General features: G+C 40.7%; 1 protein-coding gene across 1 annotated transcript in view; it reads left to right on the plus strand.

Annotated features, from left to right (window-relative positions):
* The window catches only part of LOC144783054 (mitogen-activated protein kinase kinase kinase kinase 5-like), an 834,532-nt gene that overhangs the window by 597,460 nt on the left and 214,325 nt on the right, over window positions 1-22,747 (plus strand). The window contains exons 19-21 of the mRNA XM_078662226.1: window positions 615-694; window positions 9,707-9,748; window positions 17,276-17,360. Of these exons, the coding sequence (XP_078518352.1) occupies window positions 615-694; window positions 9,707-9,748; window positions 17,276-17,360 (207 nt within the window). The remainder of the gene's footprint in view (window positions 1-614; window positions 695-9,706; window positions 9,749-17,275; window positions 17,361-22,747) is intronic.

Consider the following 22,747-nt stretch of genomic DNA (forward strand, 5'->3'; position numbering starts at 1 on the left):
TATGTGCAGGAAGAGACACCTTCCTGCACATAAACAGTCAATCATGGCAATTTGCTGTTTCTATGTGTGCTGCACAATGCAGCACACATAGAAACAACAAAAAGGAGCATTACTCCTCTTTTCGCTTTGTTAAGACCAGGTTTTCCCTGGTCTCAATTTTGGCACTGCCTCCTATTTACCCGACCCTCGTAAATAGGGGAAAGCATCAAAATCAATGCAGGATACGGCAGAATGCCACCGCAACAACCATTGCACGCCCCTTTCCTATTAAGTGTTAGTATCAAAGAGGGCCTCATTTACAAGGCGGCGATAAGCCATGTTCAGTAGCTCAATGCCACCTTGTAAATAAGTCGAATGGTTTATCGCCACAGGAACATCATAAAAAGTGACATTCCTGTGGTATTAGGGGTTTCTAAATATACCCATTTGAATCTTGTGTTTGTGGCAGATTTCAAGCAAGCAGCTAAAAAACAGGCGACCACATTTTACCCAATATAACTACAAACAAAAAAGACCAAACTAATAATGCGAATATTGTTTGACAGTTTGTGAGAATGTACATTTATTGGTAGGGTTTTTCTTTAACTTTCTCCTTTCTATCCCTTGTGCCTTAGATCCAAACTTGTGGGCGAGGCAACTGAATGAGGAACAACCGCCTTTACTACCTCCTAAAAGTGAGAAGAAAGCAAGACCGGTAAAGCTCCCATCACTCTATTTCGATGCTCACTAGCCCAAAAGTTAATAAAGTACCTCTACAGAGTTAAGGGCTTGGCAGCCCCTATAATGACTGGCTCACATGCACGTTTTGTAATGGGTTTTTATCTCAGTGCAAGAATGTAGCTACTTTTGCTCAGGTTTTACTACTTCTGACCAGTGAGGAAATCAGAGTAGAGGCTTGGGCAACACAATTTACTATTAAGGTGCATTTATAGTGGGCGCCAGTATTATTATTCTTGCCCATCATCGTCAGGTTTTTCCTGGTGGTGACAGACAGAAAATAAGATAATACACCGTCCCCATCATCTTCAATACATTTACATGCTTAAAATAGCCTGTACTATTCGGTATGGATTTCAGATCTCTTGTGCACAGAGGTTTTTGAAGTTCCCTATAGCAATGGGATTACCTTTTGGTGCACTGCGCTGCTTGATAGGGAAAGGGTAGGAATGTGCTGTATTTAACATTGTACGGTGCATTCCTGCCTTTTCCCAGTGCGGGTGGACAATGTGCTGCCTAGTTCCAATGCAGGCACCCTTGCACCATGGTGTAAGGGTGCCTGTGTTGTTAGCAGGATTGTTTTGTGCCATAAGGGGCACAGGTTTATCAAGCCACTCAGGGCCACGCAAGGTTGCCTTGCATGGCTTGATAAATCATGTCTCAAGGGTTGCATCGCTTTTGCATCCGATTGCTTAGAGCAAAAGCAATGCAGCCCCCCTTGATAAATATGGCCCTTCATTTGTGAAAGAAAGCGTGTCAGTGCCAGCAGTCGGTGCAATTAAACTTCAATGTGCTGATACAAATGCCAGTAGTTTTTAGTCCACTGCCAGATACTCCCTGCCCCTTTTTCTCGCACTTACATGTTCCTGCTTTTTGTAATGGTTTTGGCGTCTTTTTCTTCCTCTGTCTTTCCAAACCATGAGTTTTTATCTCTCTTGCACTCTGTAAATATCTGATACAGCAATAATAAGTGGCAGTCTCCAAAAATAAGTGCCAATGCCGCCCGCAGGCAACGACAGGCTGATGATCAGCACTGCTTCCACAGGCTTGAGATGTTTGGCATTTATTTTGGTTTTCTCATTCCCTAGTGATCAGTTTTCCAATGGATAACCCAACAGGCACAACAAACAGACATGTTCACTGCATTGCATACCCCACTCCCCACCACTCATAAAAATACTTCTGCAGTATCCGCACAGTATTGCTGGGGGTGTAAATCAGAGCACTGCCGCCCTTAGGTCTCAATCATGGCAATGCAGTCCTTTGAAAGACATAGAAGAGGAGGTGAAATCCTATTAGCATCAGCAGGTCTCCAACACTGTAGCTATGTGACTTAAGGGATGCCAATGCATGATAGAGAAATGGAGGTATGTCTCCTGCTTTGTTCTGTCCAGAGAGGATACTTGCAACTGTGAGCACTCATGTAGCATCCCTCCACTATCAGGCCCAGATGGTGTACAAATGTCTAAAGTCAGAATAGTTTTTATATTTTAAGAGTCATGTATAGCACTCCTTGGAAGCACAGCCTTGGGTGCCCTAACACAACTGAAACAGTGACTGCGAGGTATCCACTCCCTCTACTACAAGATAGTGAAACCAAGGGTTATTTCAGAATCTTAAATTAACCTTGAACTTCAATTCAAAGCAGCACCCATATAACTAAAAGCATAATGCATGGAATTCTGTGAGAGAATGTGGGTTATAATATGGTATTGTTGTGCGATCTCAGCTTATCAGGCTCAATCCTGGGTAGCTGTGTCTGCGAGCAGTCAAGCTATAACAAAGGAACTAGTGCAAAGCATTTATAAGTACCAAAACAATTGAATAAGAAAGAAACACAACACCTAGGAAATCTGACACCGTTTTATAAAAATGGATAATATTTTTATGACATTATAGGCCCCAAGACCAACAACAACGACCAGAAGGTTTCGGAGATATGAGTTTTTAAGTAAATCGTAAATCACTGATTTTCACTCATAATGCAAACAAGCAATGTTAACTACCACGGTTAGTGGTTAGTGGATAAGACTTAGCAAGACCGTTACCTTTCAGGCAATGACGTCTGCAGTTCAGCTCCAAGCTCTATAGGAGAATTATTATAAGCATCAATGGAGTGGTCGTAATGCAAGGGATACAGGCCGCTGAGGCTGCTGATCTGGCCGATGGTCTTCCTTGGGCCACCCCTCAGTCTACAAACCTGTGTGGAAACTTTGGTCAGAAAGGTCGATGTCTCTTGATGTCTAGGTGAAGTCCAGCCAAAAACCAGTTGCCAATTGGCTACTGTTCTATGGTCACAGTGAAACTAGCTTCAACCTTTAATTTCAGCTAGTCTCCACCTTGGGCAACCAAATTGCACATCAATGGTTCTTCTGGGTCCAGTAAACACAGGTGTAACATTTGAGTGTCGGGGTTTGGTGTGCTGGGCTGTGCTTTGTTGGTGAGCAGCAAACAAGCAAACGTGACTACCAACTTGTCTAAAGGGGCTTCTTCAGCTTCTGTAGCACTGGAGCTGTAACAGGAAGTCATCCAGTGGACCCTTGGAGCTCACCTCTTCTGTCTGGAGCTCGAGAATGACTTTCCTCATGCAGGACACCACAGGCACAGTGCTCTCTTTGCTAGCTCAAAGACCAGGAGGCACAGGCCAGTCTTTGGTGTAGCCTCTATTTGCTAGGCAGCAGCAGAGAGGTGTTTCTCTGGGGTGATCTGAGGTCTGTGTGCGGGTGTGCCACTTTTATGCCCACAACTTGCCCTCGGGGATGTGCTGACTACTAGCCAATTGGCAACCAGGTCCCATACCGCCTGATGATGACTTCCTACAATGTGTGGCATCAAGCTATCCAAGAGTGCAATATTCCACTCATTCCCAAGATGTCAGGACCATTCTCTCAGTGTGCAGAGCTTGGTAACCCTTGCTAGAGCTGTGGCTACCTGCAAGCTAAACACCCACAGGAAACCAGCTTAGCCACTGTTTTCCTCTGTTTACCTCTAATGCTAACCTGTCTACCAGAACAAAAGAACAGCCCCTCTTGTGTGTGTCCACCATTTGCCCTTCAAAGGTGGCTCCCCATTTGAACCTCATCTTTTGGGCTCATGCGCTTTGTGACTTCCTGCCGCTATTGTGTCCTTTACTGGGAGTTGTTCACACTACTCCCCAAGAGGGTAGAAGGCTGTCTTGTGAGCAGCATTTGTAACTGGCCACTGAAAAACTTGAGCAACAGAGTGGCAACCCTCTAAAGTTGCCTTTTACTCAAAAGTTACATTAAATTCGACTTGGGCATCAAGTCAGATTTAGTGTAAGGATTCTTTTGATACCTTGAAGTACAAAATGTGTTTGTCCCATTCATGAGTTAGCACAGCTGAGTGGTCAGCATGTGACCTGTACTTGCTAATGGGGCTACTAGTCTTTCCATAGTGAAAACACCAATTTGGGTTTTTTACTACTAGGACACACAACACTTCATGTTCTATCTTTTAACATACAGCACTCTTCCTCAGGGCTCGGTAGGCCTTCCTTTGGTGTGACTTATATATATTAAAAAGATGGAGCTGGACTTTGTCATTAGTTTAAATGGCATAGACGAGTTAGAAGTTTAAAAGTTCTCTACCAGTGACCAGTGGCAGGCTGGGAGACATGTTTTACATTGCCACACTCATAGTGGCACAATACGAGCTGCAGCCCATGAGGAACATATTAAATTACAGGCAATGGGTAGCCCCAGTACCATATACTAGAGGCCTGTGAGTAAGTTAACTTATGCCAATTAAGTATAAGTCAATGAAACAATATGCTTTTAAGGATCAGAGCACTGACACGGAGGTCTGGTTAGCAGGGCTCAGCGTACTCTCAGAGTGGAAAGACCAGCAGCATAAGTCCAAAACTTTGGGTGTGATCATGCAAAAAGAGGTATTTCCTTACCAATTCCAAGATTTCTGTACCACCAAAATCATCACTAAAAAAGTATATATTAAAAATAATATAGCCTCATGTACGAAGTCCTATTTTTAAATCAGAAGTTCAACGTTGGACACCAACTCATTTGAAAACAGGGCTCTATCTTGTAATTTCCCTGATATACTAATCAGTTGTTCCGCAAAAATATTCATTTGGAAAATGTTCTGCTTCATGAATATTAATGAGACAGGACTCATTACGCAGAACCTCGACAATGGCTTTGAATGCAGAGATGGAGTCTTGCAAGTGGCAGCGAGTCTCATCCATACACTCTCATTCCCAGCATAAAATTATTTTTTAGTTTAGCTCATGTCCATTAAATGTATAGGTGCTCCTTTAAAAAGATATATTTTCTGGATGGGAGGTTATGGTGTGCATGCAGTATTCATCAGGATTACTGTCGGCTCCTTCTGAGTCCATATGTAATGATTTGTAAAAGGGTGCTGTCCCAGAGCAACAGCTTCCTTTTGCAAATTAGTTATCACCACAACTCAGGGGTTGATCATTCTCTTTGCAAACACAATTGCAGTCACAAATCATTGGTATATTACCTTTGTGAGTTAGAACTAGGAAAGAGCACCCCTTGTATTTACAATTAAGAAGGGTTACATAAGCCATACTGAGAGTCAGAAGGACTCCACCAACTCATTGAATGGCTTTTGTACAATGAACAGAGGTATTTTGCAGTTGTAAAGCCTATGATTTTGCCAATTGCAGGATTTGCATATACAAATTACTTTTGTACATCTGGCTCATACTCCCAAAAATATCTCTTCCTCTGCTAAAGATACAACAAACTCTCAATTTCTGATGAACTGCTTGCCTACATAATAAAAATATTGAAAAGGGTCATGAAATGTACCTTCTACTGCAATGTCCAATTGCCTGTCAGAACATCCAGTATTTATTCAAACTCTGATGTTGCATAATTAACTCTTTATTGCAAGAAGGCATCTTCCCACAATCTTGAAAACTAGCCAGATCATTATTACATGCGCAAGCAGGCTCACATATACTCCCCAAACACATATTGGTTGCTAATCCTCCATGGTTAAGAAAGCCATCATAAAAAGCATTGCTGGCCAACTCACACTTACTTGATAGCTATCAATCTTATTTCTGCAAAGCCAGTAGCACAGAAATAAAAATTATGTCTGGTAACCATCAAATACTAGAAGTCTTGAGGATTCTTGACTCAACCCCAAATATCCATTAAATCTATATTGCTCACACTGTGAAGTCTGACAGAGCTGCACTATTCACCCTCAAAAGGCTAAGAATAGCATTTAGTCCTTGGTAGGCCTATGCCCCGTCATCAGATTTGAAAAAGCTCCCCGACTTCACGACAGACCTGTTATCCCTTTCAGAAAATAGATCCTCTGGTAGATTTTTCCCTGTGCATGGGTGACATTCTGAGCTTACTTTACCACAGGGTTCCTTTCTTTAAGATGCCACCATTTTGTTTTTGTGACCTCTTGCAAATTAACAAATTGACAGTGCTTATGCATATGAAGATATTGGGAAGTATGTCTAAAATATCAGTTGTTTGTTTACCACCAAGATTCATTCACAATAGCCTATTACTGTGTACATATGATCATAAGCAATTTGTATATGTGAACTATGATTAACAGGAACTTCAGATACAAATGCAGAGTATGACGGATTAATGACTTTGAAACTATGAGACTGCCTGTTCTGGTGTACTTACTATCCCTGTGATTATGAATTCATGTGAAATATAGAATCGTACACTTTGCTTCATTTAGCATTATTGAAAAAATGCTAAATATTACCAGTTGAGCCCTTGTTCTGATGTAAATTGAAGGGATCACTGACATAGTATCGAGGGACATAATATCGAGTAGCAAATATATCGTTGACAAAATATCGACAGACAGAATATCGAGTTTGTATCTACAAACAGGTAAGTACAAAAATATCGAGTACAAAATATCGTTTACAAAAATATAGTTTATTAAAATATCGACTTTATTAAAAACAGTGTTAAATAAAATTAATATTAAAAATTAATTACTAAAATATACTTAAAATACTTAAATTAACTTATAATAATTAAATAATTAATAAAAGTTATAAACAACATTTTTTACAATAATATTTGTTAAAACATATATATATAGCAACATAATATAATTAAATAATATCCAATATTATTACCGTACGATATCGGAAGTGTAAAAATTACTATCCCCACTCCAGAGAGTGCAACAGTAGGGAAAGCGTTGGATAGTGTAGGGGTAAAAATTACTATTCCCACTCCAAATAGTGCAACAGTAGGGAAAGCGTTGGATAGCGCAGGGATTAAAATTACTATTCCCACTCCAAAGAGTGCAACAGTAGGGAAAGCGTTGGATAGCGTAGGGGTAAAAATTACTATTCTCACTCCAGTGGGTGCAACAGTAGGGAAATCGTTGGATAGCGTAGGGGTAAAAATTACTATTCCCACTCCAGTGGGTGAAACAGTAGGGAAAGTGTTGGATAGCGTAGGGGTAAAAATTACTATTCCAACTCCAAAGAGTGCAACAGCAGGGAAAGCATTGGATAGCGTAGGGGTTAAAATTACTATTCCCACTACAAAGAGTGCAACAGTAGGGAAAGCGTTGGATAGCGCAGAGGTAAAATTTACTATTCCCACTCCAGTGGGTGCAACAGTAGGGAAAGCGTTGGATAGCGTAGATGTAAAAATTACTATTCCCACTCCAGTGGGTGCAACAGTAGGGAAAGCGTTGGATAGCGTAGGGGTAAAAATTACTATTCCCACTCCAAAGAGTGCAACAGTAGGGAAAGCATTGGATAGCGTAGGGGTAAAAATTACTATTCCCACTCCAAAGAGTGCAACAGTAGGGAAAGCGTTGGATAGCGTAGGGGTTAAAATTACTATTCCCACTCCAAAGAGTGCAACAGTAGGGAAAGCATTGGATAGCGTAGGGGTTAAAATTACTATTCCCACTACAAAGAGAGCAACAGTAGGGAAAGCGTTGGATAGCGTAGGGGTAAAAATTACTATTCCCACTCCAGTGGGTGCAACAGTAGGGAAAGCGTTGGATAGCGTAGGGGTAAAAATTACTATTCCTACTCCAGTGAGTGCAACAGTAGGGAAAGAGTTGGATAGCGTAGAGGTAAAAATTACTATTCCCACTCCAGTGGGTGCAACAGTAGGGAAAGCGTTGGATAGCGCAGGGGTAAAAATTACTATTCCCACTCCAGTGAGTGCAACAGTAGGGAAAGCGTTGGATAGCGTAGAGGTAAAAATTACTTTTCCCACTCCAGTGGGTGCAACAGTAGGGAAAGCGTTGGATAGCGTAGGGGTAAAAATTACTATTCCCACTCCAGTGAGTGCAACAGTAGGGAAAGCGTTGGATAGCATAGGGGTAAAAATTACTATTCCCACTCCAAAGAGTGCAACAGTAGGGAAAGCGTTGGATAGCGTAGGGGTAAAAATTACTATTCCCACTCCAGTGGGTGCAACAGTAGGGAAAGCGTTGGATAGCGTAGGGGTAAAAATTACTATTCCCACTCCAGTGGGTGCAACAGTAGGGAAAGCGTTGGATAGCGTAGGGGTAAAAATTACTATTCCCACTCCAGAGAGTGCAACAGTAGGGAAAGTAAACACTTCATATATTATTTAAAAAATATAAATTAATATCTATAAAAAATTAATTTAAAGTAATTACCAATTTAATATAATATAACAATTAATTAATTAAAATTACAAATTAAAATTAATTATTACTATTAGTTACCTATTAATCCAAATTAATTACAAATTAACAATTAATTAATTAACAATTAAAAATTATTTAACAATTAATTCAAATTAAATACAATTAAATAAATTGAATTATTTAATTAATTATAAATAAATTACTTCCCACCCTATTCCCCTATAAACCCACAACCCGCTACAGAAAATAAATTAGTAAAATTAACATAATTAATAATTAATCAATTAATTAAAATTAAATGCCAATTAAAATGTAATTAATTACCAAATATAAATTAATTAACAATTAATTAAAAATGAATACCAATAAATAAATTTACATATTTAATTAATTATAATTAAATTACTTCCCACCCTATTCTCCTATAAACCCACAACCCGCTACAGAATTAAATTACGCAAAAATTAAAAAAACAAATTCCATTATTTAAAATTAATTATAACATAAATACACAATTTTCACACATATAATAACATAAAAAACACTATAAAAAATGTGATACTATTAAAAATTCGATAATTTTAATAAACTATATTATATCCTTCGATATTTTAACTTTCTATATTTGTAACATTCGATATTACATTACTTACCTTAAAAACGATATTTTTGATGTCTATATTCAGTCCATTCGATATGTTGTCCAGTCTATATTTTAAACTGGATATTATGTCCATTCGATATTTTGTAGTCGATATTATGTCTGTTTACCAAATTGAAGGGCACAAAAGGCACAATAATTTTGACTGACCTGTTTTCTGACATAAGAATTCAAGTGAACATATTCACTGGCAAAGTAATTTTAACAGTCGTCATATATCCTGGCATCGAATATTTAATGGATTTTGTTTCATTCTGACGCTTGTTCTATTGATTAATAATTATTCTTGAACATTCCTCTTAAATGGTTAAAAAATATATGCTTTGTTCTATTTAGGCAAACTAGGCACATAATACAATTATTCGGATGGGTAATGAACGTATTTTATGCTGCAAAGGAATGATGCGTCTGCGGCGGGTGTTAAACGTTTTGGATTATTGCAACAACTACACAACAGGGCTATCTCTTCCTCAGGGAATACATTTGTGAAATGTGATCTAAAATGCTGAATGCGCTATCATTCTATTACTCATCACACAAAGGTATCCTATAACCTCACATACTCGGTCACTCTATGACTGAATTTCTTTTCAAACCAACAACCATACCATGTTTTTTGTTTGACCCTCACAATACTCTTCTCTCACTTCATAATACAGTCAACCTTTCTCTACCCTTTTCTAGGTTTCAGCGGGCCACGAACATCCGGCAACAGTCAAAAGACGAGTAAGTGCTGCACCATATATTGGGCTTCTTAAAAATCAGACAAGGAGTACGGTCTGTGTGGCAAGCGCTGCTGCCTAGAGGTACTAAGAGTTTGTGCTACACAATTCTGCTTGGCACCACAAGGCTAATATAATGATTAGCAAATTAGCTTAATACTTTGGTCTACTTTGAACCAGGATAGCGCCCGTGAATTATCATAGTAAATAACCTCCTTATGTCTTCTTTTGTTGCACTACTTGAATAGAGCTCATCATCCATTCCACATTTCTTATGAATCTGTAGATGTTCCTGCTTCATATTTCATAACTTCAGTGGTGGTTGTGATGAATAGTGATAAAAAACCTGTTTTGTTACATATAAAAATGTTCTTTGCTGTGAGATAGCACTGCATTCTACAGCACGCATTGAAAGAGGAAAATGCCTGCAGTGAATACTTTTATGAAGGAAGGGGCCCCTTCCTTCACAAAAGCAATCTCCCCATGGCGCAGGCATCCTTGCACCATGGTGCAAGGGTGCCTGCGCCCGCGCATGGCAGCTGGTTGTGCGCCAGCGCAGGGGAGAGCACAGGAATGCGACATATCATTGTAGATATGTTCCATTCCTGTGCTCTGAAAGCAGCCGCGGCCCGTGGAGGGAGTTACGGTGGGGCAGGGAGGCGGGGAGGGGGAGGGGCAGGGTGGAGGGTGCTAAAAACCGGCATATGGATAATTGCAGGTAAGTACACAATTTAATTAATAAAACGAAATTCGTAGCGCACACAGCATCGCATTTTGCCATGCAGTACACGCTACGAATTTCGTTTTATTAATTAAATTGTGTACTTACCTGCAATTATCCATATGCCGGTTTTTAGCACCCTCCATCCTGCCCCTCCCCCTCCCCTCCTCCCTGCCCCACCGTAACCCCCTCCACGGGCCGAGGCTGTCTGAAATTGCCGCAGCGTGGCGCACCCAAAGGGCTTGCGGTGCCACGCTGCAGCACTTTCTTGTATATCTACCCCCTAGTGCTGGGCAGTAAGAGACCTGTAAACGGTGGGGCCCATTTAGAGTCTGATAAGCAGACTGACAAGCTGCTGGGTAAGAGATAACTTGTCTTGCCCTGTTCAGGTGGTAAATGTACATATGTAGGGTAGGGTGAGAGGGAAGGAGGTGGGGGAATTAAGGCATGGTAAGCTTCCCCCTGTTAGAAAAAAGTATGGGGATGAGACTTGGCTGTTGCAGCTTTAGTTGTAGCACGTGTTGTCCTTGTTTGCTTCATGGCAAACCTTTAAGCAGGTTCACCAGATGTAAACAGAAACAATGCACCCTACTACAATGAATGTGCCACACCCAGGGCAGCAGCAAACCCTCAACAGCCCTGGGAGCAGCACATCCAGTGAAATAGAGAGCAGCAGCTTAGAAGTCGCTGTGTGTTTCTTTCTCTGTGCAGGCAGCAAGTCACCTGCACTTTGAAGAGATTTCAGAGATATATCTGCAAGCGGGTGCACCGAGTGACTGTGCCCAACTGCAGTGGAATATCTGAGGGGTCCATTGCACCCGCTTTAACATCTTCAGAGGGCTGCCCTCAGAAGGGACACTGACAGTTTGCCACATTTTTGTGGTGCCCTTTCAGGGCACCACCCAAGGGCAATCCTTGCCTCTGTGCCATGTCCATAATATGGCACAAGTACTGAGGCAAAGTAATTCCCTCATTTGCACGTTCTATCAGGATAGGGCTAGTGTTATATGTACATCTACGCTATCAGTATTACAGAAGTGGCCGCACAAGTGTCTGCAACCTCTTCTGTAATACTATAGTGCCCAGGGGCACACAATGTGGTGCACATGCTCATTACACTTCTGTGGCACCATGGGTAATACAGCCCCAGGTAACAACACAAGAAACATTCAAGGAAACCTTCAACACATATAGCAGAACCCTCCAAGATCATACTAAATGAATAAATATATGTTCATTTCTCTCCTAGTAAGTTGATAGGCAGCATGCAAAGCAGAAATCGCTATATTGGAGAATTTGGCACTCATAGTTCAAATCTGCTGTTAAGTGGGCTAATAGTATTACCCATTTCCCTGGTATCAGTTCAGTATCCTTACATAGTACACCTTTAAATGGTGTGCTTTAAATGGATAAAGTTTGGCTCCTCCTGGGTAAAAAATGACTTAAGCACAGTAACTCGTAAAAGGATACAAAATGTGCACGATAAAAAACAATTATTAATTGGAATTTTCATTCAGTAATTTTTTTTGAGAAAAGTCTATATTTACAAGTAAGTAAGATATTTTACACTAAGAATTGGGATGCAAACTAGAAGCCTAGCACCTTCTGGGCCTCAGAGCCAATCCCATATGTGCTTATAGCTCCTACATGATAGGCCCGAGGAATCCAGTTAACATTGAAACCTATGGCCAATGGCCACCAAAGGGTAGAAACTTCTGTGGGATTCAGGTAAGTTCATAAATGTTCTAGGATCTGATTGATTTTTTTTTCTACATATGCTATTTCCTTGCAGAAGATACATAGGGCCTCATTCAAAAAGAACCTCTGCACTCGTAGCAGAGTCTGCACACTTGAGGTGGAATCTCCGCAAAGAGAATTCTCATTGTGAAAATTTCACCCCGAGTGAGACTTCCCCACGACTGCAGGCCTCCTCCATGAGTGCAGAGGCCCAGTGTGAATCAGACCACCGGTCTCTTCAAAGTGTCTCCGCCACCCTGAGGCACAACAAGCTTCAGGGAGGAGGACCGGAGATATGTACCTGCATGGTGAGATGTCCAAAATGAGAATGCCCGATTTGCATAATGAAGACTATGTAGGACTTGCAATGATACGTGGAGTCCAGTAGACTCCAGCACCCAGCAATATACCCTCTCACTCACTCACTCGCTCGCTCAGAGATACACTACACACACACTCATAGCCACTTGAAGAATGGGTGCGGGGATGCTGCAGCATCTCCAAAATAACCATGGTGGAGTTCAGAAGGTGAATAAGCAATGCAGATGCACTTAAGTTTTGTTCGTATCTTATCACAAAGGATAAATGTTTGGCTCTGTCTTCTGACAATTGCTGCTTAGTCTTTTAACATGGAGATTTGTGTGTGCTTTTCTTGGTTTGATGTCAAAGTGAGAAGATGTTGTAATGTGAACTATGTGACAAGCTTGCTGAGTTTGAAAGAAAATGCTATAGGATGTTCATTTTTGTTCACACACAAATAAATCAGCAGTTAGGAGAGCACAAATGAAGCATGTTCTTTCGTAATTCTGAAGTGTGATGGAAACAAATATTTTCATAGGATCAAAACAAATCAAGCCACTTTACTTATTGATGCACAAATGATATATTTAGTCACTGAAACCTGCTTTCCATACATTATCACGTGTGCGCTGTATAGTTTTAACAGTAAAACTAAATGTCTTCAGAATTGTAGTGTCCATGTCAATGGAAAATATGCTGTTTTAAAATTAATGTTCTACCACACCATGCTATAGTTGTACAGCACACATGGAAACAGCAAAACGCCATTGATTATGTGCAGGAAGGTGCACATTTCTGCACATAAAGAATCTTCCCCTGCAACGCAGACACCCTTGCACTATGGTGTAATGTTGTCTGCGTTGGCGCTAGGCAGCTAAATTTAGCGCCAGCACAGGGGGAAACGCAGGGCTGCATCATATAGTTGTAAATATGGTGCAGCACTGTGTTTCAGAAGTGGCGGAGTGCAGCAGAAAGCCAAGAAGGCTAATGCCATGCTCCGTCACTTCACCAGTTTTTATCGAAGGCATAGAGGCAGTAATTTGTAATATCGAAGTCTCAAAGATCCAATCACTCAATGGCCTGTTTATTTATCGCCCGCTGGGACAAAAGCATTGTTTGTCGAAAAAATCAGCTAAGTATTGGAAAGACTTCTACTAAAAACTGTTTTTACGATCTTGGAGGACTTTAGCTTCCATTTGAAAAATCGGTCTGACACTGTAACAGAACATAGTTTAGACACTCTGGCAGGCTTTGGCCTAGTCCAGATAGTGGAGGGGCCCACTCATATCGCAGGCCATCTACTGGATGGGATTTTTACGAATAACCCCAACATAAATTTTATTCATACTCTGCCATTAATCTGGACAGATCATTATGCCGTAATGTGGAATTTAAAACTACATAATATCTCTGTCTCCAGGGCTCAGAAATCTCACCAGACGAAACGCGCATGGCATAAAATCCGAATCTTCAACCTTGTTGTTCGACTCTCTCAATCACCTATCATCAAGGAGACTAGTCCTGATCAGATGGCAGAGGACTATCATAACTGGATCCGTTCAGCCCTTAACGATGTTGCTCCTGTTAGGGCTTCAAAAAGGAATAATGGAAAGATCTCTCAGCCCTGGTTTGATGTCTCTCTTAGAATAATCAAACAGGAATGCCATAGACAAGAGCGCAGATGGCGGTCTGAGTATAACAGAGAGGAGAGAGATAAGTATTAATCCTGTCTTGGTAGTTACAAAAAATCAATCCAGGTTGCTAAAACTAAATATTGCACATCAAAAATAAATTCAGCCAACAATGGTTCTAAAACTCTTTTTCAGTCTATAAAAAACTGACTAACCCTGTGGGATCTGACATGGCAATCAGCAATCATGATTTCTGCAACTCCCTAGCCAGTACCTTCCAGGAAAACGTTTTGAATACTTTTAATAATTTTACTAGCAATTACTTGTTAAATAGGTCCACAAATCCAAGCCCTAAACCAGCTAGCTTTGGACACCTTATTATTCCCTCAGTGGCAGAGATTGCTGAACTTATTCCAAAGATCAAAGCAGGATCCCAAGAAGACCCGTGCCCCTCTATGATTGGTTGCCTGGTCCCAGAAGTCATAGCACGCCATCTTTCCGTAACATTTACACCATATTCAACACTGGTATTTTCCCCACCACCTAGAAAGCAGCGTCAGTGCTTCCTCTTATAAAGAAACACACTCTCAACAATCTAGACCCCAACATTTACTGACCCACAGCAAGAATTCCTTACCCAGCCAAATTTTTAGAAAAAATTATGAATCTCCTACTTTATTGAGGTTAATCATCTCTTAGACGATACGCAGTTCGGCTTCAGAGAAAATCACAGTACCGAAACTGCTCTACTCACAGCTACGGAGGAAATTAGATCATCTCTTGACAGTGGGGGCAAAGCAGTTTTGATCCTGCTGGATCGCTTAGCGGCCCTACGATACGGTCAATCATTAATTCCTTTTTGACTGTCTGCAGGATATAGGGATTGAAGATTCTGCACTGGTGTTAATTAAATCTTTTCTTTCAGGGCACCAACAAGTGGTATCACTGGGTACTTTCAACTCAGAACCTTATTGGGTTCCTCAGGATTTCTCACTGTCCCCCACTTTGTTTAACCTTTACGTCACACCCCTTGCCGCTCTGATCAAATCCTTTGGCCTGTCCTTGGTGTTTTAAGTCGATGTCACACAAATAATTGTCTCACTGGCAAAAAATGAAAGTTATTCTGGCAATACGGTTAACAACTGCATGATTGCAGTGAGTAGATGGATGGCTAATGATTGCCTGAAGCTTAACTCTTCAAAAACAGAGGTTATTCAGTTCGGCAATAATCCAGCCATTGGGTCTTCTAGCTGGTGGCCCTCTGACTTGGATACGGCGCTTATGCCTGCATCCAAAGTGCAAAACCTGGGATTTCTGTTGGGCAGAGAGCTAAACTATAGAGAACAAGTCAACCTGATCACTTACTCCTCCTTTTACTGGCTTAGAATCATAAAAGAAAATTGAAACATTTCTTCCAGCTGATCTTCTGAAGGTGGTGGTGATCACCTTGGTTCGATCGTGATGGATTATTGTAACAGTCTTCACATCAGCCTTCCAAATGGGCACTTAAGAAATTGCAGACCATCAAAATGCGGCTACACGCTTTCTCCTAGGAATTCCTAAATTTCAGTCAGTAAGGGCCTCCATTAGACAATTGCATTGGCTGACGTTCTGCCGTTGCATTACCTCCAAGGCTCTTTTTTAGTATATAAAACATTACATGGAAAAGCCCCAGCCAGCCTCAACAAACATTTTATGCAGTATATTCCAGGCACAACGTTGCGTTCATGCACAGCCAGTCTCTTGAGGGTTGCTTCCTTCAGGGCGCCAACTGTGGAGGAAGACTTTTTTTCAGCATTACAGCTCTTCATTGGAACTGTCTGCCACGTGAACTGAAAACAACGCCTTCACTCAGGGCTCAGGACTTGCTACCAGGCAGTTTGGAATGCTGCTGAGCTGGGTGCTGATATCGTTCATGGAGACCTGCGTGTGCTAAATGAAATTCGTTTTGCTTTAATTATTTCGAAGCACACGCAGGTCTCCATGAACGAAATCAGCCCCCACTGCAAATAAATCAGCCCCCAGCTCGGCAGCATTCCAAACTGCCCGGTGGTCAGTCCGGCCCTGCCTTCACTCTCAGTTTTTAGGAAGAGCCTCAAAACCTGGTTATTTAACACCTTAACCGTGGCGGTTTTTCCGCCGCGGTGCGGGCGTTTTAAAGGGTGGGCGGGGCTTTGTCGGCCGTTGTCCGACAGCAGCACTGGGGAGGGAGTGCTCTCGTCGGCCATTGGCCGACGGGAGCATGGAAGGGGTTAATCAATGATCTTTGCTGACATTACTTAGCTTGCGTATGCTCCTTTTTGCTCTGTTTGGTACCAAGACGCCTCCGGGTATTCGTGCGCTTTATAAGTTGTGTCGTTCATTCATTCATTCACTTCTATTGTAATTATGCCCCTTAGAGATCCAGTGTTATAACTGCTCAGTGATCAATGCACATATAAAGAGGTGGACTGCTGGAAAGGCCCTTCCAGACTGCATGTTCTCCCATCTACTGCATTACATGAGCAGGCATTTACAGACCCCATATCATCTTGCATTGGAAAGCGGTATACTTGCACTCTTCAACAAAACTGAAGTACTTCCTCAGGTACTTCCTGTTAGGTAGCATGTACATCTATCTTTTATGCAATCACTGTTCAATTACCATCTATGTCACCTTCTGAATGTCCATACCCTGTGCCTGTCTGCGGCCAAAGTCAGTCCATGTGCTACTTCCATCCCACAACTTCTGCTGATAGCTCTGATTTCAAATGATTACCTGCTGATTTGTGAATACGACCTGGGTCTTATACCAGTGTGTAATCACTCACCTATTTAAATATGCTATTGCAGAGCACCGTGGTGTTTAATTTAAATAGAAAGTAACTTGTTTGCATGTTTTGTGTGTATTGTTTTTAGGTGCAAAACGGTGAAATGGCGCTGGGGCTTCTGGCTTCCAGGTGTTATTCAATGGGGCTTGCAGAAGTGAAAAGGTTAAGAACCACTGATTTAGATGGTTTTAAACTTTACATGGGTCAAACATGTGTCAATATTGGGGCAGACTCCCATAAATCTATCAGATGCAGTTTTCCACAAACTTCTTGCATTTGGCAATGTGTGTTTTCACAGTATGTGGTCTGACGATCTTTTCTCAATCACACAGGTCAGTACACTTTTTAAGAAGATATTTATTGGTTGTCCGTTGAAACTTACTTCCTGTACTTCATGGACTCATCCCAGCACCAAAGGTAATTCATTTGTTCTACTTTATTCCACTTTTGTGGTGCTTTTTTTCTTTGTCTTTCCTTAATAACCTTCAACCGATTTGAAAAAGAATGTAATGAACGTGTCAACAGGGGTTGCTCTCTTCCAGTCCCCCCAGTCCCCTCAGTCCTCCAATTCTGGTGTTTTAGCTCTTGCCATTCTGCATCTAAAATAGTAATCTCTATAAAGATTAGTTCAAACTATGTTTTTTTGCTTTCAAATATCTTCTTCGCATATCCTTATATCCATAATCAGATCATTTGAGGCCTATTTGTGTGTTTGGCACAACAAATTTTCAAGAGTTTTTGAGACAGCTTTGCTGTCTGGCTGGGGCGCAGCACAGCACTGTGTTTGCACAGAGTCTGTGCAGCCACCGGACCATGTCTTTGTAGCACAGATGCCCTAATCCAGCACAGCACCAAGGAGCTTTTTGCAATGAGTGTAGTACTCCTGTCATATCAATAAAATGTAGGAGGCTGGACCATTTTCTTTAGTTTATTCGAATGTCTAATGAATGCCTACAAGGATCTGTATTCACTTTTGGGCCCATGTTTACTATATGTTCATGCAACACAGCAGCTACGTGTGCTGTGCAATGTTGAACATGGGGAAAACACAGTGCATAGCTACAAAGATTAGCCTGCTGCTGGTGTCATCCCCTACTCAGGCACTCAAAAATGCTGGCTAGCGCAGTGCTCAGACTTGCACCACTGTGCAGAGGTGAGTTGCCTTGTATAGGATTTGTGCTGGAGGCATATCTCTCCTGTAGTTTCACTCCCATTGAATGTATGCTGTGCACCAAAGCAAATATGCAATATGTCTGTTTTTTGCAAAAGTGAACACATTTCCCCTTGTTTACTCCTGCTTCAAGTAGGCTTTAGATTTTAACACAAAGCAAGGTTTGCCTGTCTTAGAAGATGTGGCTTGGCATCTAACCCTATGTGTGTTTGCCCTGACCCCAGTAAAGGTCCCTTGATATAAAGCTGCTCAAAGCATCTTTTGGGTTGTGTAATGTTCACCTTTCCAGCGCAGGACGCCTTCTGTTGTAAAGTTAATAGAAGGCATCTCTTTGAATCACTTTGTGTCACATGACATCATGCTAGCGCCAAAGCCTTAGTAAATCTGGGCCTTGGAATGTGCTGCAGTATGCCATCTTCGGCAACAAATGATGGACGGACTGCTGAATGAATCAAACATATACCCCTAGTCAACAGATATGGGTTAAATCCATTGTTCTTTTGCTCTCTACACCACCACAGTTCGGACCCAGCCATATGCAAATCAGTCTTGACCCTTTGGTAGGGTTCTTGACATCAAGGATGAAAGATGGGTCCATGTGACTACTGCCTACTACTCACAATGCCTGTAGCTGTCCCTCAAACTGTGGAAGTTGTCCATTATGGGCATTGGCCACCTTATGAATGGCTACCGACTGTCCTTAGCAGTCAGCAACTATTCAGTGCTATGGAACTGCAGGAGGTGAATACCATTTCGGGCCCCACTTTGCCTGCTGCTTCAAAAATATTTGCAGATTGCCATTTTAGATACTTTTGCTAATTACAATGTCTCTTTAGTGCATTGCGTTTTGTAAAGCCTAACAATTGGTGCATCATTGGCTTTGAAAATGCAAAACTCTTGTAGTACAGCCCGTGTTTGGAAACATTTATAGTTTGGTAGATTCTATCAATGGGGTTTTCTCCGCCATAGGGATAGCATGGTGACGAAAACTGAAATGACGGATTATAATTCGGGTATAGCATTTCCTCCAGAAATCAGAGATATTCTCAGTAGGGGATTAGCCAGAGATTAATTTAGGGGCATATGTATGAAGTCCATTTCCCGTTCGCAAACGGGGCGATTCTCAGAATCGGCCCGTTTGGGAACGGGAAAAATCCTTTTGGGATGTATCATCACAAAAGACCCTCGCAAAATAGGGAATCGCAAAATTTGCGCTTCCTTATTTTGCGAAAGCATTTAAGGAATCGCAATATGCGATTCCTTAAATGTGATGTAAAAAGCACCCAAGTTGTGTAATTTCTCCTTAAGGAATCGCAAATTACCACCAACTTCAAGTTGGTGGTAATTTGCAATTTCTTTGAAAAATGCACTTTTTTGCATTTTTCAATGTGCCATGTGGCGCACATACATGCACTTAGGGCATGTATGTGTGCCACATGTACACACATGTACATTTCAGGGGTGCCAAAGAAAGTATAGGAGGCCCCCTAATGTACGGTCTGGGACCAGGGGAAAGAAGTTTAAGAAAGCTACAGTGTCCCTGAAGTCAAAAGATCAAAAAAAATCCCGTGGAGATGGTCACCCAGGATTTAGTACCCACTGTGTTTAGTTTGAATATTGGGCACAACCACCCAGTGTAAGGAAAATAATTATGTAAATCACAGTAATTCAGGAATATATAAATCCAAGACTGAAAACCAGCATGCAGATATGTCAATTTTTCAAATACAATTTTTGTGACAAGTTAAAACAATACAACAAAATAAACTTAAAAATTTGAGTATGAATTTATTACACTTTACAAGATTAAAAATGTTTGTTTTCGTACAATTGTTGAATACATCATGTTCACCAAAATATTCCACAATACATTAAAAATGTTCATGAGAACACAAGTCGTCGCGGCATTTCGGTTAAAAACCTTCTTCAGGACAGTTTCTCATACAGTATATATAAAAGTTTCTCACTCAGATTTTCATTCTGAGGTACGAATCGTGCTGTTTTTGGTCCACTCTCTAGACAGCAAATATCCCAATTGATCAATAAGGGTATATTTGTAAATGATATTGTCTTTATATCCGATCTGATGATTCCACACTGTGTCGGAGGGGGCACCGATTGATTCACATAAACTAGAAATTGGCTTGATAAATCGCTGTAGCCGCGTGCTGGATATGCTTCGTCAGCTAGTTCTAGTCCTTACCATCTCTAGATTCGTAAAAACGGCCTCCCTGCTCCTCCGATCACAGCGTCTGGGGGTTCTGTTTTGCTCAGTGAAAGACACTTCCCTCTATTGCTTGCACGATTCGTACCTCAGAATGAATATCTGAGTGAGAAACTTTTATATATACTGTATGAGAAACTGTCCTGAAGAAGGTTTTTAACCGAAACGCCGCGTCGACTTGTGTTCTCATGAACATTTTTAATGTATTGTGTAATATTTTGGTGAACATGATGTATTCAACAATTGTACGAAAACAAAAAATTTTAATCTTGTAAAGTGTAATAAATTCATGCTCAAATTTTTAAGTTTATTTTGTTGTATTGTTTTAACTTGTCACAAAAGTTGTATTTGAGAAATTGACATATCTGCATGCTGGTTTTCAGTCTTGGATTTATATATTCCTAAATTACTGTGATTTACATTATTATTTTCCTTACACTGGGTGGTTGTGCCCAATATTCAAACTAAACACAGTGGGTACTAAATCCTGGGTGACCATCTCCACGGGATTTTTTTTTATCTTTTGACTTCAGGGACATTTCAGGGGTGCAACAGGGTGTCCTTTTGGCACCCTTGCACCCTTGAAATTACATTCTCAATTTACGATTCACTAATTGAGAATCGCAAATTGAAAATGTCTTCCCATTCATTCCTATGGGCCTCTAGGGCCATAGGAATGAATGGGGAAGTATTCCTTAATTGCAAATTGCAATTTACGATTCACAATTAAGGAATATGTAGGATTCGCAAAATTATTTGCTAATCCTACATACATAGCGTTTTGCGATTCTCAAATAGCGATTCTCTAAAAATCGCTATTTGAGAATCGCAAATGTATCCTTTGATATATATGCCCCTTAGCCCTTTGAGAGAGGAAGTCAAGTTAAGGAAAGCTTTATTCAATTGCCATATAAAACAATTATTTCATGGATTAAAATATTGAACAGATAAGTAATGTCATACATACATAGATAATAGCACATATTGAGCATTATAAAGTTACTCATGTTTCAAGTTACAAATATGGAGATTAAATAGTCATACATTTCCTATGACCTAAGACTCGTTTAAAAAAAGTTACAATCCTAAAAACATTGTGCACATTGTCCAAGAGTTGTAATACGAGGAAAGCTGGTCGGCATTGCCGGAGCCTCAGTGATTACAGAATCGGTAATAAATAAACTTTCCTCGCATCAAGATCAAATTTACAAAAAAGTACAACATGTATCGTGGACTGTACTGAATGATTATCACAAGTGCACATAACAAGATCTTGTGCCCAGTCGTTCATTTTAGGTATGTAACAATGTGAAAAAACCCCAGCCTGAATCTAGTCAACAAAAATCTATAAAAGACACCTGGTACAAAGGTTAAATAGGGTTAAATAGTAAAAGTAGTTAAAATCATCTGGTTATGCATAAGGGTCGGCATAGTGATCCCTGAGGATACTCTAATGGTGTCCAGTAGCATCAGAGCCTCCTTTTTTAAGTCCTTCCTCGTTATGTCAATGGAGAGAGGAATCCTTGAAATTCCTTGCTTAAACGTTTTGAAGTCATTCAATTATTTGGAAGTTAGAATACATCTGTCCTGAATGTTGTTGAAAAAGTAATGGAAATCATTAGTTAGATATATTAGCAGACAGAATCCTCCTGCCTTCTGTTTTATCATTTATTCGAGAGCAAAAGGCACAGCAGAGCAAACTTTGGGATTTGTAAGATAATTAACTCAGCAGAATGGAGGGAGGGGCAAATGGAGCAAAAAAAGGGAAAATGCATGTTAACCAATTAGGAATACTTCTGATGTCGGAAAATTAGGAAAAAAATCCAGTCGATTAAAATTATCTTTTTGGTTATATTTCTCGAGATGTTTGAGCCATTTGCAATCATAAAATTTCAAACGGCTTAAATGAGGTATTGGGCTCGCCAATAAGTGAACTTTAACCGGACTTCCCTTCTTCACTCATCTCACCTAAGCAAGTATGCAACATAACACAGCAAGTTGCAACAGAAAAACGAAGTCAAATGCAGTTGTGGTACCAATACACTGCACCGGCTAGCTCCTAACTGTTTACCAAAGTTGCACCCCCCCAGATATCCGACTGATAACAAATCTCTAATGTTAGGAGAAATTAAAACATTTTCCAACTTTGCACCTGCCTCAAGGAGACTTAATTTTTTTTATGAAAAGCCAGCTAGCTTTGTAGATCTGATTTAGTCATAAACTGTGGCTGGTAGTGTTGTATGACCCAAGTACCACCAATGGATTGACCCCTTGATGGAATTAGAGCAAAGTAACACTAAGCGCTATTTGCGTTACACAAGGGCTATTTTTTGCACAGAAAAGACAATAGCATACCAAGACTTTGCATAGCTTTGAGTCATATTGTGTCGCTTTGCAGCAGTGCAAAGT

The sequence above is a fragment of the Lissotriton helveticus genome, chromosome 9 (genome assembly GCF_964261635.1).
Source record: "Lissotriton helveticus chromosome 9, aLisHel1.1, whole genome shotgun sequence".
In the NCBI taxonomy this organism is placed as follows: Eukaryota; Metazoa; Chordata; class Amphibia; order Caudata; family Salamandridae; genus Lissotriton; species Lissotriton helveticus.